This window comes from Anopheles aquasalis, chromosome 2, assembly GCF_943734665.1.
Source record: "Anopheles aquasalis chromosome 2, idAnoAquaMG_Q_19, whole genome shotgun sequence".
NCBI lineage: Eukaryota > Metazoa > Arthropoda > Insecta > Diptera > Culicidae > Anopheles > Anopheles aquasalis.
The window spans coordinates 38,232,289-38,257,500 of record NC_064877.1 but is presented as its reverse complement, the minus strand read 5'-3'; the positions used below and the strand labels follow the sequence as shown (position 1 = coordinate 38,257,500).

Genomic DNA, 25,212 nt, shown 5'->3' with positions numbered 1-25,212 from the left:
CCTGTGCTGTGCTGGGAATTGTAACTAGGAGCATCGTACGCGTGTCCGTGGATTGATGATAACTTTGCTGTTTCCTCCCTGGGAGGAGCGAGCGAAGGAAGAAGAGAGAGGATGAGAGTTTGTTGATTGCGGGTTCCACTCGTCTCTGGAAAGGCTCAGTGGAAAGAAGGAATGAAGGAAGGAAGGAAGGAAGAAAGGAAGTGTGTGATGTGTCTAGTAAACGGTTTGTATCTTGTGCTGTTCTTATTAATTTTAAGCATTTTCCAAATATTGAACCATTTTTTCTAGTTGATAACTATTAATACGCTCGTAGCAAATCATTTAAAATGGGAAGAAACGATTGAACTTCTAGCAGAGCGGGCATGGTGGTACAATCATAACACGATTGGTTAGATTTTAACACAGCCCCATCGACTAGACTGGTCCTTTGCAAGGGATTTTCGGGTTTCTTGTTTTCTATTGAAGCAAGAACTCTCCCTTACCGCATTGTCTGGCAAACAGTCTGATCCATTAATCTCCATCGGCATCTTCATATTTGGTTTATTGTTTCGTCTTTCCTGTACATTCCTACATTTCCCATCGTAATCCTTTTCCATTGCAGCAATGTTCGATTGTTGATATTCTCCCCCCACCACCTATTGCATACTTCCCATACTTGTTTGCGAGCATAGAGTCGCTGATATGAGTTGTCATTCCATGACTATATTCTGTCGGTGCTTTTAATAAATTCGCTCGAAAAGCATACCTTCTTTGGCCCAAACAAAACCCAACGGGGCATTCCCGTACCGTTGCGGCGTATATTCTTTTAGCCAAAGAGACAGAACCACCTTGAGGCGCTTACAAGCTGTCGGAGATTGTGGCTGATAAACGTTTTTGCTTGGTAACTGCTAAACGTTAATCTATTATTTAAATTTATTGCTAGAAATAACTGCATTTAGCCAATTGTGATGTGATTCTTGAATGTCGCAGTGCCCGACAGTGTGTAACTCTTGGTGATTCTTGCGGAACAAGAACCTCTAACAAATGTTCCATTTATCTTATCCTTTCCCAAAGCAATTCATCTTCTTCTCATTTTGCTCATTTGCTTTTTTTTAAACGGTTATCATCCTTTATGAATTTTCATCTCATTAATCTCCCTTACCGCGCTTTCTCACTCGACATCCAACCATCATCCACCAACCAACACTACTTCATCCTATGGTTTTTGCCATTTCTCTTGTCTGGGTTCGGTAGCAAAATATATATTGTTGGAAGGCTTTATAAGAATTAACGCGCTCTGTGCGTGAAAGACGGTTATTATATTTGATTTTTGTTCAGCTTAAATTTGTATTTGTACTTTTTAGCTAAAGCTACTCCCTTTTGGTGATCCTTGCGATCGCTCGTTTTTATTGATAATACGCTGTTTGTTTGCAATCGAATAAGCAACATCATTCGACAAATCTGGCTAACTAGTATCCTTCTTCTTTTCTGTGTCTGTGCACTCGCGCGACTTAAAATTGCAGATGTCGATGGTATCAAGGTGGTGATCAACTACGATTACCCGCAGCAGACCGAGGACTACATTCACCGTATCGGACGTACCGGTCGCTCGAACGCCACCGGTGAAGCCTACACGTTCTTCACGCACAATGAGCGCAAGATGGCCAAGGAGTTGGTAGCGATTCTGGAGGAGGCACACCAACAGGTGCCCCCGGAGCTGATGAAGTGGCGCCACATTGGTGGTGGCGGTAATAGCCGGTACCGCAGCTTCGGTACATTCCGCGGAGGCCGCGACTTCGGTGGCATGTCATCCGGTGGTGGTTCACGCTTCGGAGGTGGCGGCGGTAGCCGTTTCGGTGGTGGTGGCGGTGACTATCGTAATGGTGGCGCATCCTCATCGTCTTACGGCACGAAGCGGCCGTACGAGAGCAGCAGCAGCACTAGCAACGGCGCTAGCCGTGGAGGCTACGGTAGCAGCAGCAGTGGTGCCCCGGCCTACTCGAGTAGTGCAAACGGTGGGGGTTATGGCGCTGCCAGCAGTAGTAGCGCCAACGGATACGACTCCCGCTCATCCAAACACACACGATTCGATGATTAAGCAACTGCGTACATGGGCACGCAAGAAGAAGAAGAGAAATCAATGACCTCCTAACCGACCCACTTCTCCGTCCCTTCCTTGACCCCCCAAAGGACGTGATAGTGTCGTGTGGGGGAACAGAGGCAGAACAGGGTTTTGGGATAGGTTTTGGGAGTGCAAGAGAGTACATTCAAGCAACAGTAGAAACAAACAGGGAGACGAAGACGGGGACAGCCGATCTGTGTACAATGCATTCATTTGCCACTTAACATATTCCTAAAAGATAGCGTTTAAAGATTCACATACCGCAACGCGCGCCACCCAGCCACCACCCTCGCGTCACCACCCATCACCATATCCGTGGTGTGTGTTAACGTGTTGAGGATTGCGGATTGCTTTTAGTTGTTAATATACATAGTTTCATTATAATTTTTCATTCACATCTTTTTTCTTACTCTGACAACCCTTTTTTTCATGTGAGTTTCTGCTCCCTGTTTCTTTTATTGTTTGTCTTTACTCAAAGTACGATTTTTACTTGCGTTCTCGTGTTGCGTCCTTTTAGTCAGCACACTGTCGCATCTCGTGCTCGAGGGACACACACAAAAGCACACCGTAAATGTGCGCGGCGCTCTCTGCGTCACTGAGCGTCAATATATTATGCGTTAGTAATTATGTATTAGATTCTATGCCAGCTCGAAGTCAGCAGTGAATTATCGGATCCGTGTGTGCGTTCGGAACCGTTCATTTTTTTTACAAGAAAGCACAACAGAGGCAGGTTATTAACGCGCGAGATAGAAAAAGAACGATAAAACATGTTTCTTCAACACTCCATCCAAAGTGTACGCGTCTATCTATCGGTATGGGTATGGCTAGGGTCATACGAGGTTCAGGTTCTCTTTTGGTTAACTATTGTGGCACTATCACACATCTTTATTGCTGTGTGTTGTATCTACCTACATATTCTCTCAGGCAAGCTAGGAGCAGGGCAGGGAAATTTGAGCGGAATTATGAAATGACCATCAGCGCCCATCCTAACGGTGGGTGTATGCGTGCGTGCCCCATCAGGTGCAGAGTAAACTTTATACCTTAAAAATCACCTCCCGCCCCGCCAATGGGCGTTCATCATCGTTCGTCGTGGCCGTCGTGCCAGTCAGCCAGCTAGCAGAAGATACAGCATATGATCTATTATGTATCTATATATATACAAATATGTATGTGTGCGTGTGCGGCATTCTATTTTTATCTTATCTCTTTTGTTTATTACTCTGTGATAAAATGACACAAGTGTAGGCACACACACACTGACAGGCACAGTTCCCCACGAGAATCCTTGGTAACAGAATTATACGAAAGTCTGGCATCCAAACACAGCAACCTAATGCTATCGAAAAAATCTTCGTGCATCTTTAGGGCAAGGAGGAAGTAAGGCGCAGCATGTAACATCAGGAAATATCATCATCGGTAACGTAACGTCAGGAAAGAATTTGGTTTTTTGCCCATACCGGAAGCTGGCCGAACCACGGCACTGCTGCGATCGTCCTTAAGTAGAGAAGGTTCCTGTATGAAGAGGACAAGTGTGTTGCGCGTGCGCGTGCGTTTTGTGGAGAGAGAGACTTACACACTCTCTAGGAGAAGTAGTGAAAAAAAAAACATTGTCTCGCACGCTGCTTCGTGCTACTAATGAGGCGCGCGTGAAGAACGATCAGAAAACCACTCCGGAACACAACTCCGATTTTGCGTGAAAATGAAATAAAAGTAAATTTTAAACAATCGAAAAATAGACGGCGTTTAGATAAGTTTACTATATTCGGACAATTTCTTCCGCTTCAGGTTGGTTTCGGCAGATCGTCATAATAAATTAATTTGCATTGAATAATATTAACAAAACCCCCTTCCGTTTGTTCCTCCTTGCTTTACATATCACACAACTCAGGCAAGCAATGCCGGATAAATGGGACATTAGATGCCGAGCGTTTTGCAGATATTGTAGTACTTCTTGCTGATCTTTGGATTGTCCAAGCATCCGTACAAATCGTTGATCTTGAGGCAATCGGTTTTGCTGAGCGCTTGCCGCTGACCGAGCTTGATGCCGGGCATTTTCGTCTCGATCGTTGTCTTTCCCTTGGCGATGCTGAAGTAGTTCTTGCCATAGTGCATGATACTGTTGTAATCGTACTCGAAGCTGTAGGTCGTGTTCTTTAACGATTGTTTCTCAAAGTTCGATTTAAAGGCTGCAAGAGCAAAGGAGAGACGATTATTCGGTCGAGGGACTCGTTATCTCTCACATGTTACCACATACCAGGAATGATGTTATCCCAGATGATCTTCACGAAGCGGTCCCGATCGGCGCGCGATTGCTCGTGAAAGATTCCGAGCGCGTGCATCAGCTCGTGGATGGCACGACCCTCGTTGCCGAGACAGTTGGGGCTACGGTCATCCGGTGGCTGCAGCGATACGATCTGCGTTCCACCGATCTTTCCCACATAGCTCCAGCACCCCTTCGGGTATTTGATGGGCCAGATCAACAGAAAGTCCTTATCCTTGCCATTCCACGGCACAAAGTTAACGCACGTCATGAAGGTGAGCGTCCGGATGGCCTGCAGTATTGTCACCTGATCATCGACCTCGTACAGCGGACTGATGGCGTACGGTACGGTTCCGTTGGGCCACACTCGCTCCGGAAACACGTCCCAGTTGAGCCCGACGCGCCAGTAGCGATACATACGGTTGTCCATTGCCATATCACCCTGGAACAGGCCCGGTGTCACCTCCGGATCCTGCTCGGTGTCCTGAAGGAAGGATGACTGCTCCACCAGATCGATCCCATCCGGCACGGGTGGGTTTAGCACGTCGGGAATTTTTGGAAACACCACGGCCGCTTCTAGGCCCCACAAAGCAAAGCACAAACTACCGGACACGCACAGCCACAACCACATGGTGCTACTGTTACTGTTACTACTGGTCGCCATTACTAGGGTTCGCACTTTTGCGTAACGACGACGGAATGTGCTGGTTGTGCACAACACTGAGAGCCCTGTTTATGTGGGCACAGCTCTACGGATCGTCTACTACTCGTCGTCGTCGTCGTTGTCGTCTTGGCCTGTCTGCACAGAACTGGTGTCATTCACCGACTGACCGACGGGCTGGCACGAACCGTTGGCACCTTGGATGGGATAAGAGATTTCTCCCCGACATTGGCATTCCGGGAAGGTACGCCGCCGAACGAGCAAACGCGATCATCGCACGCGCCATCCGGTTGTGCTGGAGGCTTAGCTGGGCGCCGGCCACCGTTATGATCTGCTGGCTAGTGAAAGTGAAACTTGTTTTGCTTGGGAGCTCTCGGTGCCACCGTCACCGACCGATCGCGAGAATTGAATCGCGATACCGCATGCCGCATAACAGCGTGCTTCGGCAAGGGTCATACATTATCGCGCGTGGCTCGGTCAACCAACAGGCGGTGGCGAAAGTGTGAAGAAGAAGAAGGTGGTGGTGGTGGTGGTGGTGGTAGTCGTCGTGATTGGCACCTTCGGCTTGGTTGGCGTCCGTAGGGGTTCCGCACGAGTGGCACGATATTTTTTCACTTTATTTTTATGGCTTTTGCATGGCTAATTTATGGAACTGGTCTGGCTGGATCGTCACAGTGTCTACCTCTTCCACTCTTCCTTTCTGTGGCTCTTCCCGACTGACTGACCTTTGTACGGGATGACCTGAAGATATCGCAGCTTCTATTGCACTTTCTACACACCCTCACACCCATCCCAAGTGGGTCACGCGTTGGTACTTCGATCTTCCTTGGATTTGTTCAGCGCATGAGTTCGCGGCAATTATTTACATCGCAAATAGCGTGAGTCTGGAGTAATTCTATGGATACATTTAATTGAAAATGAACTGGATTTTGATAATTTTATTCAAAAAAATAGATTTATTTATTGGTAAGCCAAATGCAGTGCATAATTCAGTATACATTTTATTTGATTTTAACCGTTTTTGGAGTTCTTTTTGTTTTGTCAAATCGTTTCACCGACACAGAGATGGATTAGTTTTAATTATTATCCAAAACAAATATGGCGATCTCTTTGCCTGTTCGTTGCCTAGCAACGAAGCAGTGAAATTGAAGGCACATTTAACGGGTCCCGATCTAGTAGCTCGCATTCAATCAATTCAGTCAACGTCGTCCGATTGTGATTGGAGGTTGTGTTCTAGTGCTACAGCTTACGAGAAGAATCGTTCCGCTGCTTACAATGTCTGATCAGGATGCTTCGTCGCCCGGTGGTGCTGGTGATGGTGGGAACTGTGACCGCAAACGGGAGATAGTGGACCAGATCAAGCACCTCATGGTGCAGGACAAAGAAACGATTCTGGTGCAAGTGATCAATCTTACCACGCAGCTGCAGCAGCAGGTGAACCGGAATACCGTACTCAAAAAAACGCTCAAGGAGGTGATGGAGGTGAAAGAGATGATGCAACGGAATATGATGCACCAAGAAACCATTCGAGCGCACACGCGACAAATGTAAGGCGCACCACACCAGGAAGATTAAACGTCGCGTGCGACATTGCAAACTTAATCCATTTATTGCGAGTTTCTCTTTCGACAGCTCGGAGAAAAAATCCGCCCTGGAGGAGCAGCTAACGAAAAACTACAAAGCCATCTCGGCACAGTGTACTGCGATTGAAGCGGTGCGCGGGAAGGTGAAACAAGATGGGGTTAATTGTCGCTCTGCCATCGATGCGATGAACAAGCGTATAGGGGCGTTAAATGAAAAAGGTTAGCAGGGGGCAGCCAACCTTTCATGTGACCTGCTGATTGTTTGTGTTTGATCCTTTCCTTTTTGGGTAGAAAAAAGTGTCCTCCATGAATACGAGATGAATCTGAAGCGAATGGCCGGGCTGAAGGAGGAACTGCAGGCACAGAAGCTAAATCACGGCCGATTGCTGCAGGAATTCCGTTCGTCGGTGAAGGACCGGGAGGCTTTGCAGGAAAACATTGATTCCATGGTGAAGACCCATCGTCAAACCCTCGCCTCAAAGGAACAGCAGCTGGTGGAGCTGAAGCAACAGTGGGAACGGGATGTACAGCAGCGTGAGGCTCAGAAGAACGAGCTTCAGGGTCAGCTAGATGCGCTTAAACAAACGGCTACCGAACAAGAGCAGCAATGGCGCGAGGAAATGAACGAGTTAAAGCAACGCAACGAAACGCAGGTGCAGTCTTTGGAGGAAAAACTGCTGGCGATGAAGAAGGAGAAGCAAACACTGGAGCGCCGTTTGGGAGACCTGCAGGAGTTGAACGAACACCAGGCCAAGGAGCTCGAAAGCCGCGCTGCGAAAAGATCGACACTCAAGCTCCAGACCGTTGAAAGATCGGTGCCAGCAGGCAACGAGTTTTCTTTGCTAAACCGGCGACGTGCTTCGGAAAAAAGTGCCGATTCCCATCCGTCCTCTGGTTTGGACATAAATTTCGATGTAAGCTCTGGATCCGGTGGTTGGACGGTTTTCTACCTTCCCTTCACATTATCTGATGAGTGTTCTTTATTTTTAGGAATCGTATCATTACGAGAATGAGCCCAGTGAAATAAGCTCGGCTTCGTACGGCGGGTACCTACGTAAATGAGCTGGCAGTTAGCTTACAATAATAGGTTTGCAACAGGGTGCTGCATTGTCGTTTAATGGTGGCTCATATATGCTAGCACATTCGTTAGCAAACCAAGAGCGTAGAATTTGCTGAAATGAAATAGGTTCGAATTTGAATAAAACTTTGATGCGATTAATATGATTTTACCCATTCTTTCTAAAATCGGCTCTATGACGCATTAGTCTAACAATATGATTTATCATCTTTACAATTTCCTGAAACTTAGAATAATATGTTGTTTTCCATTGGCTCGGATAACATCCCCGTGGGTTTGACTCAAGAGTGTTTGTTCGTTCATGCTGACAAACGTTCAAGCTTTTCAAACGATTGATATGGGATTGTCCTGAGGGACACGCTGTCCCCTCATATCTGCCAATGTATTAAGGTGTAGAATGCCACTTACAGTTTGCAGAGGGTGTGAGGGAGTGTTTCGGTTTCAAAATACCAATTTTCACGCGAGGAATCAATTCTCACTCCATACACACATACACATGGCACGGCAGGGCGATTTGTTTTGCATAAATCGTCTGAAGTGAGTATGTGCGGGGCTATTCGGTGTGAGAAGTATCGAATAAATATGCAAAAAAAAAGTAGAAGCATTTATCTACCAAGCAAACGGAACTCAGCAAGAGCAGCCAGCAGATTGGCCCAGTTTTCATGACCTGACTCAATGATTTTGGCGAAACGACTTACTGTGGGGATGGGCGGCGGGAATGGCCTGCCTCAAGCGAGGGGGGGCAGCTTCGAGTAACACGGAACCCATTTCCCTTTTGCCAAGGGCCAAGTGCTGCCACGTTCGGGCACTGCTGAGTGTACTCCGTTACTGTTGCTGAGTTCAAGGGGAAAAATCACTGCTGGTGGTGCTGGCAGAATTGCGCCGGCGCCGGTCCGTATCTCAAAGCGATGGAGAAAAAAGGGGCTCACGGCTGGTTCATCGATTCGATCCGAAGCGGCCAGCATGGGATCCGATTAGTGTCGCATCGGTTTGGCCTACCGCTGTGCTGTTTGAGGCCGTTTGGGGTTGAAGCATCAACATCGGGTCAACCACAATCGCTTGGATGCAGCAGTGCACATCCGGTGCCCATAACACGCTGTTGTCTGCTTTATCGTTCAAGGTTACACGGTTTGCAGTTTTCGGTGACCGGGCCGCTGGGAAAACTTCCACTCCCGGGCTCCGCCGGTTTCGGGGTCTTTCTTGATAATTTATCACGATTGCAAGAATGGCGTGTGGTGCTGTTGATATGGGTATGCGTGACACTCGTGTCATCAGAATTCAGGAGCACAAAAAAAGCCTCCATTAAGCGGTATGAGGAGGATTAGGCACACAGTGATGACACTGGCCAGGCACTGGCAGACAGGCAAGGCAGGCTGGTGCTACACGGCCCCGGGCTGCATTGGGGGAATTTAAAATCCGCAATGCAGCAACGTCCTAGCCCTAGCTGCTGCCACTACGGTTGCTGCTGAACGCAGCAAGCGCAGCTGTCCTGTGCAACAACCGCAAGATGTCGGGTCACGGTGGTCACTGCATTTGCTTACTGTTTACATTGCACCCTGACGGTCGGGTTTGGAAGAAAGTTTTTGCGGAGACAAAGGAGTGTCCATGGTGTTGTCAAGGGCCGGGCACCGAGCTTCCGTTTATTATCGCCGCCTGCATCTGCAATGGGTCTCCTGGGGGAAAGTGAATTTTGAATATCCCTTTACTGCTGTCTTGGCCTTCCACAGTATTGCTTACCCACAAACGATACGGCTTTTCGTAGTGGCATAATACCCATCGGGGGAAACTGCATGCTACGGAAAATGGGAAAATGCAATTTTCCATCCTGCGGCTGGGGAATAATATGTATTGTTTCGGACGGTGTGTCATGGTATGTGTTGTGCTTGTTAGGAGGAAAGTTGAAATTAAAAAAAAAAACAGAAAAAAGGGCGCTAATTATCAAAAGGAGCTCTAACGATGTACGTAATTGGATTTGCTCAAATACAATTTTCGTTATCCACTCTGTCACTTCTCTCCGTTCCGGGCTCATATCCTCAAGGTAAATCTTTAATTCCCTCCAGAGCGTGAGTGTTAAAGCTCATCCCGGTAAGCCGGGATAGCAGGGTGATCTTGTCGAATGAAAAAAAAAAATGAGGAGGGTAATCAGTATTAGTGAACTACTCTACCATGCAGCATGCACACGTACACGTACCGGTCCCAGGAGAGGGCGCAACGACATTTTCAGCAAATCTCGCGAAAATCGGTAGGACACCCTACTCCAGGAGCTGGTGTGTGCCCTGATGTGGCTTTCACCGTGCGATCCACCGTGGGGACCGTCGAGGGATTTGCAGCTACACACGAGGAATCCGCAATGAAGTGCAAATCGCACGAGTGCTATCGCCCGGGAGACGAGATATCTCGTGGTGGCGCCGAATGTAACGATCCATCACCCGCTCTGGGATTGCTCGTGTGATGTGGCTCTTGGCACCTGGGCTTTTCCGGCTTTTCCGCCCTTGATCCGGTGCGGAGCGGAGAATGTCAATTCACTCTTACATTGTTGGTTAACCCCATGTACACAGAACCGGTTTGTGAGTGGAGTGAAGAAGTAATAACACTAACACATGATTGTAATTCATGATTTCTATTTCTATGAACTACTAGCTTGACCCCGCGTGCGTCGCTACGCGTGGAAGACAGGTGTTATCTGAAATTTTCTCTTTCTTTGAGTTTCTATTTTGTTCATGACAACTATTGTTCATAATTGCAAAGGAATTAACATTAGATTACATTCAAACCTTCAAGTGATATGCTAATTTTCAAGCACCGCAGTACAGTGCAAAGTACACTTTTTCGTGGAGTGATCAATGAATATTTGTGAACCATACTCGGCAAAGACGGTTTTGAGCCAGTTTTTTTTAATTGTATGGTTTGATCAGTGAGGATAATACTAATATTTATTATGCGAGTTGATCCAGAAAGTGGGTGTTTTCCATTTTTCCATTTTTTTTCCACAAAACATTTCCCGTCCTCATGTCCCGTCCAACTCCTGCTATACAGAACATATCAAGTCAACACGATCGTTATTGCAGGAGATTGAAAAAAAAAACAATAGTGCCACAGCGATTTACTATACAGTAATGTGATATACAATGTTTTTGGTCATACCATCTTCGGCTAATACATACAAACTTGATGGTTTCCCGACACGGGAACATGCAACATTCAACTGCCCATGTGAGAAACATGGCTTTCTTAAATTATATCCACAAACAGACATAGTTTGCCCTTGGGACTTATTGATGGTCATGGCGAATGCAATTTTGATTGGAAATTGAACACGTTTAAATTCAATTTGGAATTGTGTCGGGATTATTGGAATACGTGGCAATAGAACATTTTCTCCTTTGAATTTTCCAGATAATATTGTAGCTTCGATGATATTTTTCATCATTTTTTCCACCACCAATCGGGTCCCGTTACAAAGCCTTGGCGGGTTTAAATTTCTTAACAATATTACCGGTGATCCTATCTTCAGTCTTAGCATGTGTGGTGGTATTCCCGACAAATTCAAAGAATTAAAAAATTCCACCGGATAATTTACAGCTTCATTTACGTTGCAAACGGTGTCTATAGATTTAGAAGAGACCACATTTCCGGGCAATGTCTCTTGTATGGAAAAGTTTAAATCATTAACGTCTACATTTTTGGCTGCTAAAATTACCCTTTCTGCTAGCCATGCATGATTCAAGTAGTTAGTCGTTATCAGCTGAATGGTCTCGTAGCATTTGAACGCGCATATTTACATTTAATGTAAGTTTTTCTACATGTTGCCATAGTGGTGATGATGTTAGACATGCTTCTTCAATTTCACGGATGATGGACGGCACGGATTTGTGACATCTCCGCACGCGCATTTTCTCTGTCTTGTTGTATTTGGTGCGGAGTTCTTATTTCTCTGCGCCTACGTTGAATTGTTCTTTCCCTAGCTCGACGGTCCAAATTGAACCCCTTTCGCCTAGCTAACATATTAAGGATCAGATCGAACACATCCCAAAACCAATCTTTTCAATAACTCAGTAGTAGCTTGAAATCAACGAAATACATTTGTACACTGCTGCTTTACTTTTGCTACTGCTTAATTCCCCTTTTTCGTAGCGATTTGCTAAGCGTAGTGTACTTGGATCTCTTTTTAAAAGTAAGTGTAAGTAAGAAAAGTAAGAAGGTCAAAACGTGTAAAGTAAGAAGTGTTTGATGAATGTTTAAACCGGCTGTTGCGTCAACTGCTCACCGATGTATGGAGTAGTGTGAGCGTGTTATGGGATGAGATTAAGTAATTGGATTGGGATTAGTAAGAGCACTGAGATGAGAGACGATCGCTCACGTGGTTCTTTGTGTTGAAGAGAGAATAAAGGTATATTCGATTAGATAGCAAAGAAATCAGAAGTCTCGTCTGTTAATTTGGAATACAGTCCACAACAGAGCTAACACCGGCCTTCTTCGTTCTTCGGGTTCGTTAGCAACGCTTCCGCTGTTCAGCATCCTGACTGCTAATCTCTGCGGTTTAGTCGATTTTAAAAAAATCATAAAAAAATCACTGTTTGAGCTAGGGTTATAAAAATTTGAGAACATTAGTTTTTTTGTATGAAAAATCCATAAAAAATGCCACTGTACAGCTTACAATTAAGTTACGAAAAATAATTTTCTTATTTTTTGAATAACTTAAGTAAAGTGAATGAAATATAGTTTACATCCGATTCTGATACCAACAGAAGATACACTCAAAGTTTGGTGAGAATCGGTTCAGCCGTTTCGAAGCAATTGGGACGCAAAGTTTGTGACACGAGATTTTTATATATATAGATTGGGACTGTTCCCATGCGAAGCTCGATGTAGTACAGCATAGATCTTTGGTAACATAATCCAGTTACCGTTGGGTAGTACTTTAGCTTTCCTTGATAGCTAACCATCCAGTCAACGCTACGTACTCATAGATGCATAGACGATTGAGCTACCTACACAGTTCCTTGCAGCATCACAGAACGTTGTAATTATTTATGTATTCTACGCTATGCATATGCAAAAATGCAACTACTCGCTCCGGTAGCTGTTACACATGCTGGCGCCGGATATATTGAGGTTGAGGTGTTTTTTTACATTCTCGTCCTTGTGATCGCTTCGGAATTCTGGTAGCTTTTGCGACACGCACTCTGAAGCCACCATTGCGTGGTCGTCGCTTGGTGACAGCAGCGTAGAAGCGTGCAAGACCGGACTATGGGAGCATGTTATTCAAACACTCGCATCACTGCTTTCCAATTTTAATTCCTTCCGGTGCTGCATTACTTTGCGCTACTTCCTACTGCTCCTGTCCTGTTTCTAATACCCTTAGTTGGATGTTGTTTCGAAAGGACCCCGATGATCTATTGCTTAAAGTTTGATCTCGACACATGCCTTAAGGGGGGACTTCGGTTTTTTCGGGCCAAAAAAAGGCTCTTTTTTGACGATTTTTTTGTGACGTAACCATTCAACTTTATTTATGCAAATAAATGGCAGATTAATCTACAATTTTTGAAGAATATTTGATATAGTTTTGAGCAACATTCATGTACGAACTATTAAATGGCATCAAATTTTGGTAGGCGTGTCGATGAAAAGTTACTTTTTACGGTGTCCATCGTAGCGACATGACGGATCATCTGAAACATACAAATTGATATTCGTTAGAAAGGTTATAAGTTTATCTAGGTAACCCCGGAGAGGTTTTGTTGATATTTTAATTTTTCGATTTTTGGCAGATTTTTGAAGTTGAAAGAGTGAAGCTTTTTGCGATTCTGCCAAAAAAATCGAGCTTTACAGAATTGTTTTAAAAAAAGTCTAAACAATTTTAATGATCTCTCGACGGGGTTACCTGGCAAAAAGTGTGCAGATTATGTGTTGAAAATTTCAAATCGATCGGCCCAGTAGTTTTTACGGTACGATGTGCACCGACTTTAAAAACGTTGGTTTTGGGAAACGCTCTTCAAAGTAGCGAGCTACATGGAGCCTTGCATGAAACGCGGATTTTCAAAAATCTGTATTTTTGTCAGTTTTTCTTCGATTGGTCCAAAACTTTTACACAATACTCTTGAAAGGATCAGCTTTCAGGGAAAAATGTTAAAAACATGTGTCGCAAATAAAAATTAAATACCGAAGTCCCCCCTTAAAGGGATCGAGTGAAATGAAAAGGGTTCCCTAGGATAATAGAACATCCTGATGACGCCTCATTATCCGACGCCTTTACAGCGGAGTCAATAAGGGACAATGGTCCAGCACATTCTTTATAGAATACATTAAAAATCGCGAAAATCAAGAAGACGTAACTAGCCTAACTCGATTGATTCTACCGTCAATCATGAAGCAAGGAAGCAAAAGCAAAAGCTAAGAAACATCTTCTTCCCCTTACGATGACCCATTTTTTCTCAGTTGCAGCCGGCGAAACGCGCCAAACCGCCGGGCTTATCCCGCCGAGACACCCCGCATTATGCTGGGCGACATAAATTCATCCACCATGTCGCGTGCACACGGTACCGATAAAACGGCGGAAAACGGGGGGCAGCACATTCCAATGTGAATTCCACTGAACAAATGGCCCTTCCGTTAAATTGGCCGCAGCAATAGAAAACGCGAAACGCTCTTCAGTCAGTCACGGGAAAGCTCACGAAGGTTTGTGTGTAGAGGGTCCTCGTGCAGCAAAATGGTGCTCTCTCGAATGTCGATAGCGGAAATACTGTGACTGCGGCTAGGCTAACGGATAGTTCCACTTCCAGTCCAGGCCCGCACAGCCCATCAGAGCCCCCATTGGCATCGTTAATAGGACTTTACGGTTTTCGAACCATAACTTACCGCTCCACCAGCTCGCAGCGTTTTGTTCTATGCACGTGTGCTGCGTGCGTGCTCGAGAGTGTGTGTTTGTGGCATTCCTTCACGGGACTCGATTTCCGGCCGGCGGCGACAATGGGTAGCACGGAGCAGTAGGAAGAGTGTCGTGCTGGCGCAATGGGTTCGGTTTTATAGCCCCGTATGATTATAACTCGATTAAGATGGTATTATGGTTCTGCTGGTGGTTGCATTCGTTGGTTTGACTCTACGCTTTCTTCGCTTCTTCTTCTTCTTCCTTTTTCCACGTTTCCAACCCGTAGCCAACAACGATTTGCGGTAGATCGTTGCAATTTGATTACGGTACGGATTGGGAGCACATTATAATCCGCTTGCAAGCTGAGCTTTTATGGGTAATTTAATGTCAATTCCAGCTTGCTGCAACCTTGGTGGCTGGGTCGATGGCAAAAACCCCCAAACCCCATCGACAGTGACAGGTACCTCGGAGCTGGGGCAAATGTTGAAAGTTGTGAAACCAAATGTCCGGCCTCTAATCGCATCGTTCCATCACAATCAATGCGACTCATAATCCCGTAAAGCACAGGAAACGAACACTGCACGGACCGGCGCTTGGTGTTTCTGTTAAAAGTCTCTATTCGAAAACCACCGTGCGGCCACCGTTGAGAACGAGAATGTAATAACGTCTAGACGATGCGCTTTAAACCCGCCGAATCCACACCACACGGTTGTCGGTAAGCATGGTCGCGGTATGTTTCAAGTGTAGATCATACCACCGACGATAAATCCAATTTGAAATAAGCCACGGAATCAAGCGTGGATTCGATTTCACCAAACTATATAAACATACACGCTAGACCTGCTCAACCCGATCGACCGGCACCGTAGAGTGTGCAAATTGAAAAGTAATTTCACCGAAAGAAATTGTACCGTAATTCCTCCCGCCTGATTGGATTACTGTCATGTTGCTGGCTGATACTGTTGCGACATCGTGTAAAGCATCGTGGCGGTGGCGATGCAGCGTTGCTTATGTTAGTGCGCGCGCGAGCTCACCTCCCCCGGGATTCAAGTGCATCGAACATTCACGTGGGGCTCGGAATGCCTGAATGCCACCCTAAGCCCACGGATGCGGAAGCTCACTTGGCTCGGAGCGCTGTAAAGAACGATGGCACAGGCAAAGACGCCGTACACCAGGACCGGGCGTATCGCGTATGCTACACAGCCATTGTCGAACGAGGGAACCGGTACCGGACCGCTGTACGTTGCATAGTAACCGACTAGCAGCAGCAGCAGCAGCCGGAATCGTGTTTGGCAGTTGGATTTTTCCATGTTCCATGTTCAGGTGCAATGGGTCCAATACTTCTACTACTTGTGGGGTCGTGCTTTATGATGCCGGCGTGTTGCTTGTTCGAGGATTCCATTAACCTGAAATCATATTTATTACGGTATCGTGTTTGTTTCTCTCATTCTCACCCGGACATATTCTCGGACAAAACGAACCAATATCCTGGAATTAATTATCCTCCAGGACTGTAAGTGCTGTCGCGTGCAGTTTGCCCACTAGCTCATCAAACTGCTGCTGTAACAGCGCAGACAATGGCGTCCGTTCGAAGAAAGGACCGAGGAGGAGCGTCAGCATCAATGCCCGAGGTGTGTCCCAGTTGCGCTGCGTTCGCTGTCGGTTTCCGGCACCGACACCAGTACCATGAAGCCACGGTCCGTAAGTCGTTTCTTGTCGGTGTCGGTGAGATACAGGCAAAGAACCCACTACCATCCCGTGTGCGAAGTGGTGGACACTTGCTCTGTACCATCGGGGCGATTGCAACATTCCCACATACCTTACAGCCGGTGCCTGGTCGAGGGTCTCTGTACTCTGGCAGCGGTCCGGCCCTGATATGCCAGTTGGCCGGGCATGGTGCGTTCGGTGTGTGTTATTTTTGGATTTCGTAGATGTGCAGATGTGGGAAAACTGTAAAGGAAAATCAATATCCTTCCAAGGATACCACACATACCACACGGTGCACGGTGTGTTATGGTGTAGCGAAAGTCCCCTCCCCCCCCAAAAAAAAGGCATTGCCATGCTTCGGCCTTGGCCAGGTGGAACAGGTTATCAGGGGCATGTGTATGAGATTGCATGAAAGGGATACGTCCGGCCTGGCCTGGCCCGGCACAATCGATGCGTTATTCGTTGTTTGGTCCAGAACGGTGGTGCTTTGGTTGCATCTTTGTTCGTTGTTATTTGCCACGAAATGAATGCCCCAGCCAATGGGGCCCATCGGGTTGTCAGTTTGCCCATTTGGGCTCGTAAAGTGGACATTTGCCTTCGCTTCTTCTCGGACGGTATCCGGTGCAGCTCTCTCTCTCTCTCTCTCTCTCTCTCTCTCTCTCTCTCTCTCTCTCGCTATCGAGATGATGCTGGGATCGCTAGCACTGTTTCATCAGGGCCGGATGTAAGAACCGGACGGCAACGATGGATGCTACGAAAGTGGAGTGTCCATCCGTGCTCACACCGGAGCACAACGATGCAGGAATGTTTATTCCCTGCTCACTCAGCCAGTCGACTGAGGGGGGAAGCGCACTGTATCGGTGAGGTCACTTCCATCCCTTTTTTTCTGGTTTGTTTTCTTTTGTTTTCGCTCTCGTCCTGCTGGTTCGGTTTTTCTTGCTATGATGACCATGGGGGAGCATCGTTCGCTCGGTTGAGTGGACCGAGAGGCACTCTGTTGCTTCAAAGGAATGGTTTTACTTTGGTGGTGGCCCCCACCGCCAGCCAAGCCAGGGCCATTGGCCACTGACCACGAGAAGTGAACCAGTAAAAAGGTGAGCACACTGGATGACCGTTGCGTGTGGCGTAAGGTTAATGTGAGTACAGTGGTTGTCCTTTTCGATGAGGCCGAATGAGCCGTTTGTTTCCAGCTCCAGCACAATGAGTTCTCTGTCTTCGTTTCAATAACAGAGTAAGAGATTCAAACCGAACTCGTTTAACTTGTGGCTCAGATATAAACTTGTCGGAAGCGTGTGTTATTTTTGAACATCTTTTTCCTCTTCTCACACGAAATAGTAATAGTATTGAGGGACATTTTCAAAGGAGGATCGATCGAAGGGTGATGGAGCATTAGTGGACAAGCGAAAGGCGCAACGGAACGTAAGTGCCATATCGAACTCACTAACATTCCACTGCATCGTGATCCTTTCCGATCCAGTGACCTCCTGGCGATACTGGCGCCAGGATGGAAAGAACTGGGGAACGATCCCATGTCTACGATTCTCCAAAAGTAGATGCAAATTGACGGATGTGTATCGGTTCTCGGGTGTCGGCCGGATGGCAGGATTATGTAACTCAATTCGCACCAACCCGTGCCGCCTCGCGATACCAAAACCGGCCCCGGATGATGGGTCCCGATTGAAACGAAGGTCGCACTGTAAAGTGAGCGGTTGGCGTGTGAAAGGGTGCCCTGTACCCTGTACGAGGGTGCTAGCATCACCACCACCGTCATTATGTACATCTGTCATGGCGGGCTGGCAGAGAAGAGTGCAAGCAAAAAAAAAAAAGTAATACGGCTTGGCAAAAGCCTTCAAGAAGATGCTTTCACTAGGAGTTGATTAAGTTTGGAACCGAGCGGTCATGGTTGAATACTAATGTGAACCACGCCAACCAATTGAAATGCCGGGCCCGGATCCCTCAGCAGTCTCGGCGCGCTTTCGACCTCCCGTGGGCCGAAGCTCTTTCGAATCTTTTAACCCTGTCTAGCGGAGCGTTTATTGAATCACCATCGAACAGAACACACACGCGGGTGTCTGGAGCGAGACCGTGAGCTATCGGTTAAATGATTCGAGTGAAAAAGATGCTCCAAACCATCCACGTGTCTGTGCTAGGGTATGGTGTGCCTAATACGATGATGATCCGTTTCGCACATATCAATCGGTGAGGAGACCCTGTGTGATACAGCGTCACTGTACAAATTGATAGAGAATAGAGCGTTATCTTGGAACATTTGGATCTTTGTTGAATGAGGAGTAACGGTAGAGTGACTTTTACCAGAGCGATAGGATTTAGCAGCAAGCAATCTGAAGCTGTTAAAGATTACATAAAATACAATGTATATTGAGTACATGTTTTTAGCACTGAAGATAGTATCGGTGGCAGGCTGCATGAGGACACGATTATGTGGTTGTTCTTGTGCAAGTTTTTGAATTACTGTGCAAGGGCTCGCTGTAAGATGTTTGAATGTAGGATCATCGTATGATGCACTACGATCTCTAGCTACCGAAGACATTGAATAAGATCTCACTTCTGATTGTTCCATTTATCCTTTCGATAGTAATTAAGCAAAACAGAAAGAATGACCCAATTACGATTCTCTTTCAAAACATGCACGAGCAGTGAATTTCCCTAATTCAGGCATCGACACTCCCGCCGTATCAAGTAGAATAGTCGGTCCCTTTTTGTGCCCATCCTTGTAAAACGAAGTCGCATTATACGGCTAACGGACAACCAATTAGCGTGAGTCCCTCTTACCAAGCTCGTTTACTCGTTTTTCACAAGTAGAATCCACCCGCTAACCGTAATGAAACATACTTAATGAAAATGTTGCCTTCAGTGCTCGGTGAAAGCTGCCCAACGGCAAGGCTTTTTTTTTTGCTAAACAAAGTGAACCAGGAGCACCACCAACGGTAACGGCTCACTTGACTGATGCAAAGAAGGATGCGCTTGTAGCTCGCTGAACACGCTGCAGTTATCACAATCCGCGAGCACCACTGGAAAGAGAACCACTTCTTGCAAACCGTACCGTACCGTAGCGGCCCGGGAGGCACACTCGAGGAAAATCTACGGAAAAATTTATCGTTTCCCGGGATAGCTGCCTGACGTCCACCATCAACAGTGCCGGGCCGGTTGGTCGCTTGTTCCTTTTCATTTGCATACGGCACGGCTTATCAACATTCTGGAGACACCGACGAAGGACAGTTTAGTCGCTAAAGCGCGCGCACTAAGGCTGTGCCGGTCGGAAATGGAAAACCGGGGACACACAAGCACACACTGCCTAGGTTTCGCGGTAAAAAAGAAGGAAACGAGTGATAGTAATAAATCTCCACGTTCTACGAGTGTTCCACTCCGCACCATCTCATCCCTAAAGGCGAGATGTGCAGCAGCAGCCGCTTAGAACTTAGTGCTCGCGGCAAATACCTCCACAAAGGCAGCAGCAAGAATCATCGACATTAAAAGCGGCAGCGACCAACTACGGTTCCTACGGTCCGCTGATGCGCCAACGAGGGGGGGCACGTTCGTTTGTGTTTTTGAAGGACCATCGACCGCCGGTAACGCGCGCACAAGAGAGCGCCGGATCTGCAGCGTCTGGAGTGCGAGTGTACCAACGCGGAAAATGGTTTAAATATTTAATGATTATATTTAACACAGACACATACGGTTCCGGGATGTCCGGGTCGGTTCGGTGCGGTGCGTCGCATGGGGTGGAAGGGGGGGGGGGGTGTGCAAGATCCCGGAGTAACAGAGCCCCCTGGAAAGCCGCAGGGCTTGAGCCTCATCCAGGATGCGCAATGTGGAGCGCAGCGTCACCGCTTTCAGTCGCCTTTTGTGCTAACGGCTGTAACGTCTCCTCGAAAGCCGTCAGCTAAACGGTGGCCCAGATTAGGACCATCGTCCAGGCTCCAGAGCGAGGACCGGAGAACCTGAGCGCAAAAGAAAATATCTGGCGGGTGTGTCGTGTTTGTTTGTAGCGTTTTCAATTTTCCCTCTCCAGCAACGGTAAGACTCCGTCCGTTCGTCCGCCCGTCCGATGATCCGGACCAGCCGCCATACCGGGGAGTGGTGGTGGTGCAATAAAAACAAATGAAACTAACGTACATGAAGGACGAGCTTTCGCTTCATTGTTGGTCGTGGTACTTGAATCCAGGATCCAGCATGTTTCCGCTGTCGATGGTCGGTTTTCATTTGGTTGCGATAGAAACGAAAGCACCGCGACTACTAGCGCGAGTAGAGAAAATTGATTGGAGGTGTGTGGCAAACATTTTTTGAATTAGGAGTTAAATGAAAGTATTTTGACCGTTCGAGGTATTCTGCAAGTTGGATCGCCATCGACCATTCCTGCTCGTTAGTGAGCATGTTCCGGTTTAAATGCGGTCATTCCGGTTTGCTTTCGAGTGGTATCATCCAACTTATGTTTCATTTCACTCTGCAATTAATTTGGACCAGTTCCCGCGCCCTCAATGCCTCGAGAGTGATTTTCAATCTGCTTCTGTTACAGTTAAAAATAATGATTCTTTTTGCGTATCACGTAGAGTTGCTGTAGGTATGCATTTTTGCTCAGTAAATTGATAAGATCTCGGTAGTATATTTGTGACTCTTGATTACAAGAATAATTGGTTGCTATAGGAGCTCATCTTACACCTGCAGATGTCGACGTCCTGTAGGAAGTAATCTATCCCGACTGATCGGAAAAAGGTCCACTTACAACATTGTTCTACAGCACTTGTTTTACTTTTAAACTTTTTTTTCTTAAAATGCTCTTATGAACTAGTTGTTGACGCTGCCATAAAGAGGTTGTAGTTGCGTAGCAGCCTTCGAATGGTTGTATTTTTAGCATCTACAGCAACTTGTTTAACTCAATTTTTAACTGTTGTACGAACGAAAGTTAATTGATGATAAATGTGTTATCATCCTTTTGTATTTAAATAAGTTAAATTCAAAATATAATAACATATCACCATACGCCGATGATTTTTTTTTCTCAGTACTGATTAGCGACCGCACCGAGGCACAAACAACGCTGATAAATTTTCACACGAACATCCTTCCATAACGCTACTTTCAAAAAGGTTCGATTTCCCCTGTTCCACGAATGATTGGGAGGTGCATTGCCATATTTCTTCTTCTTGCTTTGTCAGTCTCGACCGGGCGAGAGCGACTGATTAATATCAACAAAAACTTGTACTAAGCAAACACGTGCCACGTGGAGTTTCATGCTGTCATGCCACGCGATACACGCCAACACGCGTGTGGGTTGCAGTTGCACAAACAACCCGCACCAGTCACCCGCTTGCTTGTGGCAAAGTGGCCACCGTGCTGCTAATGGGCGTCCGATGTTTTGCTAGCCTTTTCGCAATTCGTTTGTTCCACGGATTCACCCACCGTGCAGATACGTGATGCTAGCGCGAGGGCAGCGAATTTCCAGCGAATTGAAATTAAATAACATTAGCTAGATATTATTGATCAACAACTCCACACCGCAGCGCACCGTGGTGGTGATGGGGTGATGCTTTTGCTCTGGCTGCTATTCTCGTCGTCGTCGTCGTCGTCGTCGTCGGTTGGTTGATTGTTGGGAAAAAGAGGCGAAGCAGGCGGCACGAAGCTTCGAGGAAAGAACAAGACCAGTGCGACGACCTCGCACGTTTATCGGCGAACAAAAAAAAAAAAAAACGGCCAACATTCAACCCACGAAGGCCTCGGTCGCGTGGGAAAAGAAAATGTTGTTCTTCCGTCCCCGGTCCCGCGCCTCGCGCTCGGCTGTCTCGCCCGTAATGAAGATATCCTTCTGTGGGCATCGCGCTCCGCTTTTCTCGCGCACTGCCACCGCCCGTACCTTCGTCGAAGGAGTCGAAAGAATTCGCGCCCGCGGCTCGGCGGTTGATTCTGCACCCACGCCATGCACACATACAAAGGCGGGCGGCTTAGATTACGTTTTCGTGATTGTTTCCCGGATAATTATCCCGGAGCTTGTTATTATTCTGGCGGCATCAAAAGACGCCGCACCACCTTTTTTGTGGAGGGGGAGGCCGATGCGCTTGTAGAGTATTTTGTTAGGACAGGAACAGTTCTCTGCTCCTTTCCTTACTCCCTCCCCGGCTACCTTCGCGATGAGCCGAAGCGAAGGACTCGGTCGAGCGGTCTACTTGCAATCATCACTAGAGCATGAGAGGACCTCCCTCCTTCCCCTCGCATGTGTGGACGATGTGCAGCCGCATAGCTCGTATCACTTAGGATGGGCCGACAAGATACCGGAGCGACAAGCGAGGGTAAGGGATAAACAGGGGTTGTTTCGCCATTTTGCGATGCTGAATGGCGTGCCCGGAGTAGATTACCTTCTAAAGTGGCGGAAAAATTGTCGGCAATCGGAACGTGATCACGATGGAGGCCCCCCCCCAGACCCTGTATGTGTGCCCCGGGGGCTGTGTGTATGTGTTTGTGGCCTTTTTTTTTATTTCCACCTCCTGCGCCTCATCTCTCACCGACACAGTTCCGTAGACAGTTTCGTAAACATTGAAACTCCTTTTTCGACTTCCGCAGACGCTGGTGCTTGTGTGTGTGCTGGTGTGTGTGCGTGCAGCTCCATAACGATGCTCAATAATGTTATCATTTGAAGGTGGCTGGGTGGCGGGAATGGCGGGCCTGCGCCATACGTGCCTTATCCGCTCCTGAGGTGGCAGTTCCGGCGATTGCTTAACGGTTTTGCCCGTTTCCGGAACCGGATGATATTGGCCAATCGATTTGGAAGCTTTCGAGGCACGTGGGGAAAAAGGTGGACACAATCGTGGCACGAGCAATAGTGCTGGTGGCCGATTAGGCGCGACAAAACATGCCAAATGCAATTTCACATAAAAATGATTTCCACTCCAATCCGCGTCCGCGTCGTTCGTTGTTCGCAACCGTACCGTTGTTGCAATGGCATTGTTTTACGTGTTTTTCTTTCACTAGCCAGCTTACCTCGGTGGCATCCGGGCGGGAGAGGTTTTTTTTGGGTCAATCCGAAAGCCTGGAGCGCCGTCTGCAATGCGGACGTTCCGAGCATTTCACATCCTCCTTCTTATCTTTCTCGTCACAAAACACGTAAGACGTCTCGCCGCGCTCGGCGTGTTAGCGTGACAGTCGTTTCCACACCGTAACAACAAACAAACCCACGGGGCCCCGGGCCACATAACCGCAAGAGGGTTGGCCGAGTCCCGGCCCGAATGGTGGCCAGCACGAAACAATCAATTCCGGCACCCAGCAGGACAACGCTCAACGCGGGACGAGCCTCGAGGCGTTTCACCGCCGCCAAGTAACGAGTGTTTTGCGTGCCTGTCTGTGTACCCTGCTTGTGGATGTGTAACGCCGGGGGCCGCTTCCACGGAAGGCCGCTTCCTGTTACGGGAAGCGGTCACGAACAATATTTTGTCTCGCCAGGTGCTTTTCCGCCTCGAGTAGTTTGGTTAATCTGTTTGCGTTCGGTTATTAAATCATCCTTCAGCGGTGGCTTGCCAGCAGGGTTGGGTGTGGCTTTGCCAGCTGTGGACACACAGGCCACAGGACAGGACAGTGCACCAGCGGCAGCGTAGGTGAGATACACACGGAGACGAAGAGAAATCAGAAAGGGGGAAAATAACAATAACCGAAAGGCCATCGGTCGGTGGAGCAGGAGCAGCAAACCTTTCGGGACGGCCAGCACGCGCCCCAGCCAAAAACGATGGTAAATCATGCCATCCGGAGCTAGCTGCTGGCCCGGCTGGAGCGTGGGCTTTTTCGTGGCGGGTTGAACACTTTGATTGATGAGCGGTGATTTGTGCGCCCCTTGGCCAAGCCACTTGGCTTGGCTCAAATCGGAAGAAGGCGAAAAAAGGAGCTGGCAGATGCTTTTTGGCTCGATATTTGCCCCCCGCCTGAGCATTCGAATCGAATCGTGGTGAATTGGAGGACTCTATTCAACATTGTGGCGTGGCGTACGTATAGTTGTGTACGACCGGTTTCAATGGATCCATTTTCGATGGTAAACGGAAGTGTCATCGTGTCGTTGCTTCAATTGCGCTGATTGAAACAAATCACTGACATGGGGCCGGTTCAATATGGTTTCAATTTGCTGCCCGATGAAAGGGCTAATAGAGCAAGAGAGAGAGAGAGAAAATGGTTCTCGAAAGGACCGGTTGACGAGCTGTCCGGTCGGTCAACTCGGTGACATCGTTACCGGTGATGATGACACCGAACGCCCGATGCAGATGCCAATCACGTGCAGCTCGATGGCTCATCGACGCAAATCTCTCTGGGGATCGGTGGTGCATCTAAACCGTAATGACATCTCTCGAAATACTTCGAAAGCTATTTCGACTGCGCTTGCTGGGATTCGTGGAATGCATTAAATGCAGCATAAATGCATGCTAGCGGCCGTGGTCTATTGTTTAGAGTTTTGCGGAATTATTACAATAGGCTTACTTGCTACGCTTGCTTGCTCGTTCTTAGATGTGTTTAACAAACAACTTTCCATAGGCAATTCAAATCAAACATTTATATCATGGGGTGGTTCTATTGAATCATTGTTCATCTTTGAATGAGCGATTATTGTTTGGCATAGTAGGGGGTAACTCTACTATCAATTGATTGTGATCCGCTTACGGCCGTTTGGATCATTCTAGAATCGAATGAATTTCAATAACCACTTCCAGAGGATTGTCTGCTCAAGTTATGGTCTTTGTGTGCCACTTTTGTATGAGTACGAGTGACATAAACGAGCAGTCATTTAATATTTTAGTAACAAGTCCTACATGAATGATTGCTCAAACAGTCGAAGGTGGAAGTTTTCATGCGTCATAAGCATTACAGGCACAATTACTTCTTGTTTCTTCTAATCTCAACGGATATGTTTTCCATCCCCATGTAAAGTGCGGTTTTGGAGTTTATTTTGAGTCAACGATAGC

The 25,212-nt window shown here is 47.2% G+C and overlaps 3 protein-coding genes across 3 annotated transcripts in view; 2 read left to right on the top strand and 1 right to left on the bottom strand.

The window, feature by feature from the left end:
- Positions 1-3,834, top strand: part of LOC126571314 (uncharacterized) — an 11,605-nt gene extending 7,771 nt beyond the window's left edge. The window contains exon 4 of the mRNA XM_050229721.1: positions 1,503-3,834. Within this exon, the coding sequence (XP_050085678.1) occupies positions 1,503-2,077 (575 nt within the window). The 3' untranslated portion in view covers positions 2,078-3,834. The remainder of the gene's footprint in view (positions 1-1,502) is intronic.
- Positions 3,835-3,975: 141 nt separating this feature from the next.
- Positions 3,976-5,025, bottom strand: LOC126574785 (hatching enzyme 1.2). Its single transcript, XM_050235162.1, has 2 exons — positions 4,356-5,025; positions 3,976-4,287 (listed from the first exon to the last, which is right to left on the bottom strand). Exons 1-2 carry the CDS (start codon positions 5,023-5,025, stop codon positions 4,016-4,018), a joined length of 942 nt encoding a protein of 313 aa, XP_050091119.1. The 3' UTR covers positions 3,976-4,015.
- Positions 5,026-6,187: 1,162 nt separating this feature from the next.
- LOC126571330 (cingulin-like) lies at positions 6,188-7,776 on the top strand. Its single transcript, XM_050229746.1, has 4 exons — positions 6,188-6,569; positions 6,655-6,824; positions 6,897-7,519; positions 7,596-7,776. Exons 1-4 carry the CDS (start codon positions 6,298-6,300, stop codon positions 7,665-7,667), a joined length of 1,137 nt encoding a protein of 378 aa, XP_050085703.1. The 5' UTR covers positions 6,188-6,297; the 3' UTR covers positions 7,668-7,776.
- Positions 7,777-25,212: the final 17,436 nt, after the last annotated feature.

What these genes read in the sequence shown, in the direction of transcription:
- LOC126574785 (XM_050235162.1), bottom strand. Translation starts at nt 5,025, where the DNA reads ATGGCGACCAGTAGTAACAGTAACAGTAGCACCATGTGGTTGTGGCTG. An exon ending in CTGGGATAACATCATTCCTG is followed by an intron (nt 4,288 to 4,355) that starts GTATGTGGTAAC and finishes TTGCTCTTGCAG; the next exon opens with CCTTTAAATCGAACTTTGAG.
- LOC126571330 (XM_050229746.1), top strand. Translation starts at nt 6,298, where the DNA reads ATGTCTGATCAGGATGCTTCGTCGCCCGGTGGTGCTGGTGATGGTGGG. An exon ending in CGAGCGCACACGCGACAAAT is followed by an intron (nt 6,570 to 6,654) that starts GTAAGGCGCACC and finishes CTCTTTCGACAG; the next exon opens with CTCGGAGAAAAAATCCGCCC. An exon ending in GTTTGGACATAAATTTCGAT is followed by an intron (nt 7,520 to 7,595) that starts GTAAGCTCTGGA and finishes CTTTATTTTTAG; the next exon opens with GAATCGTATCATTACGAGAA.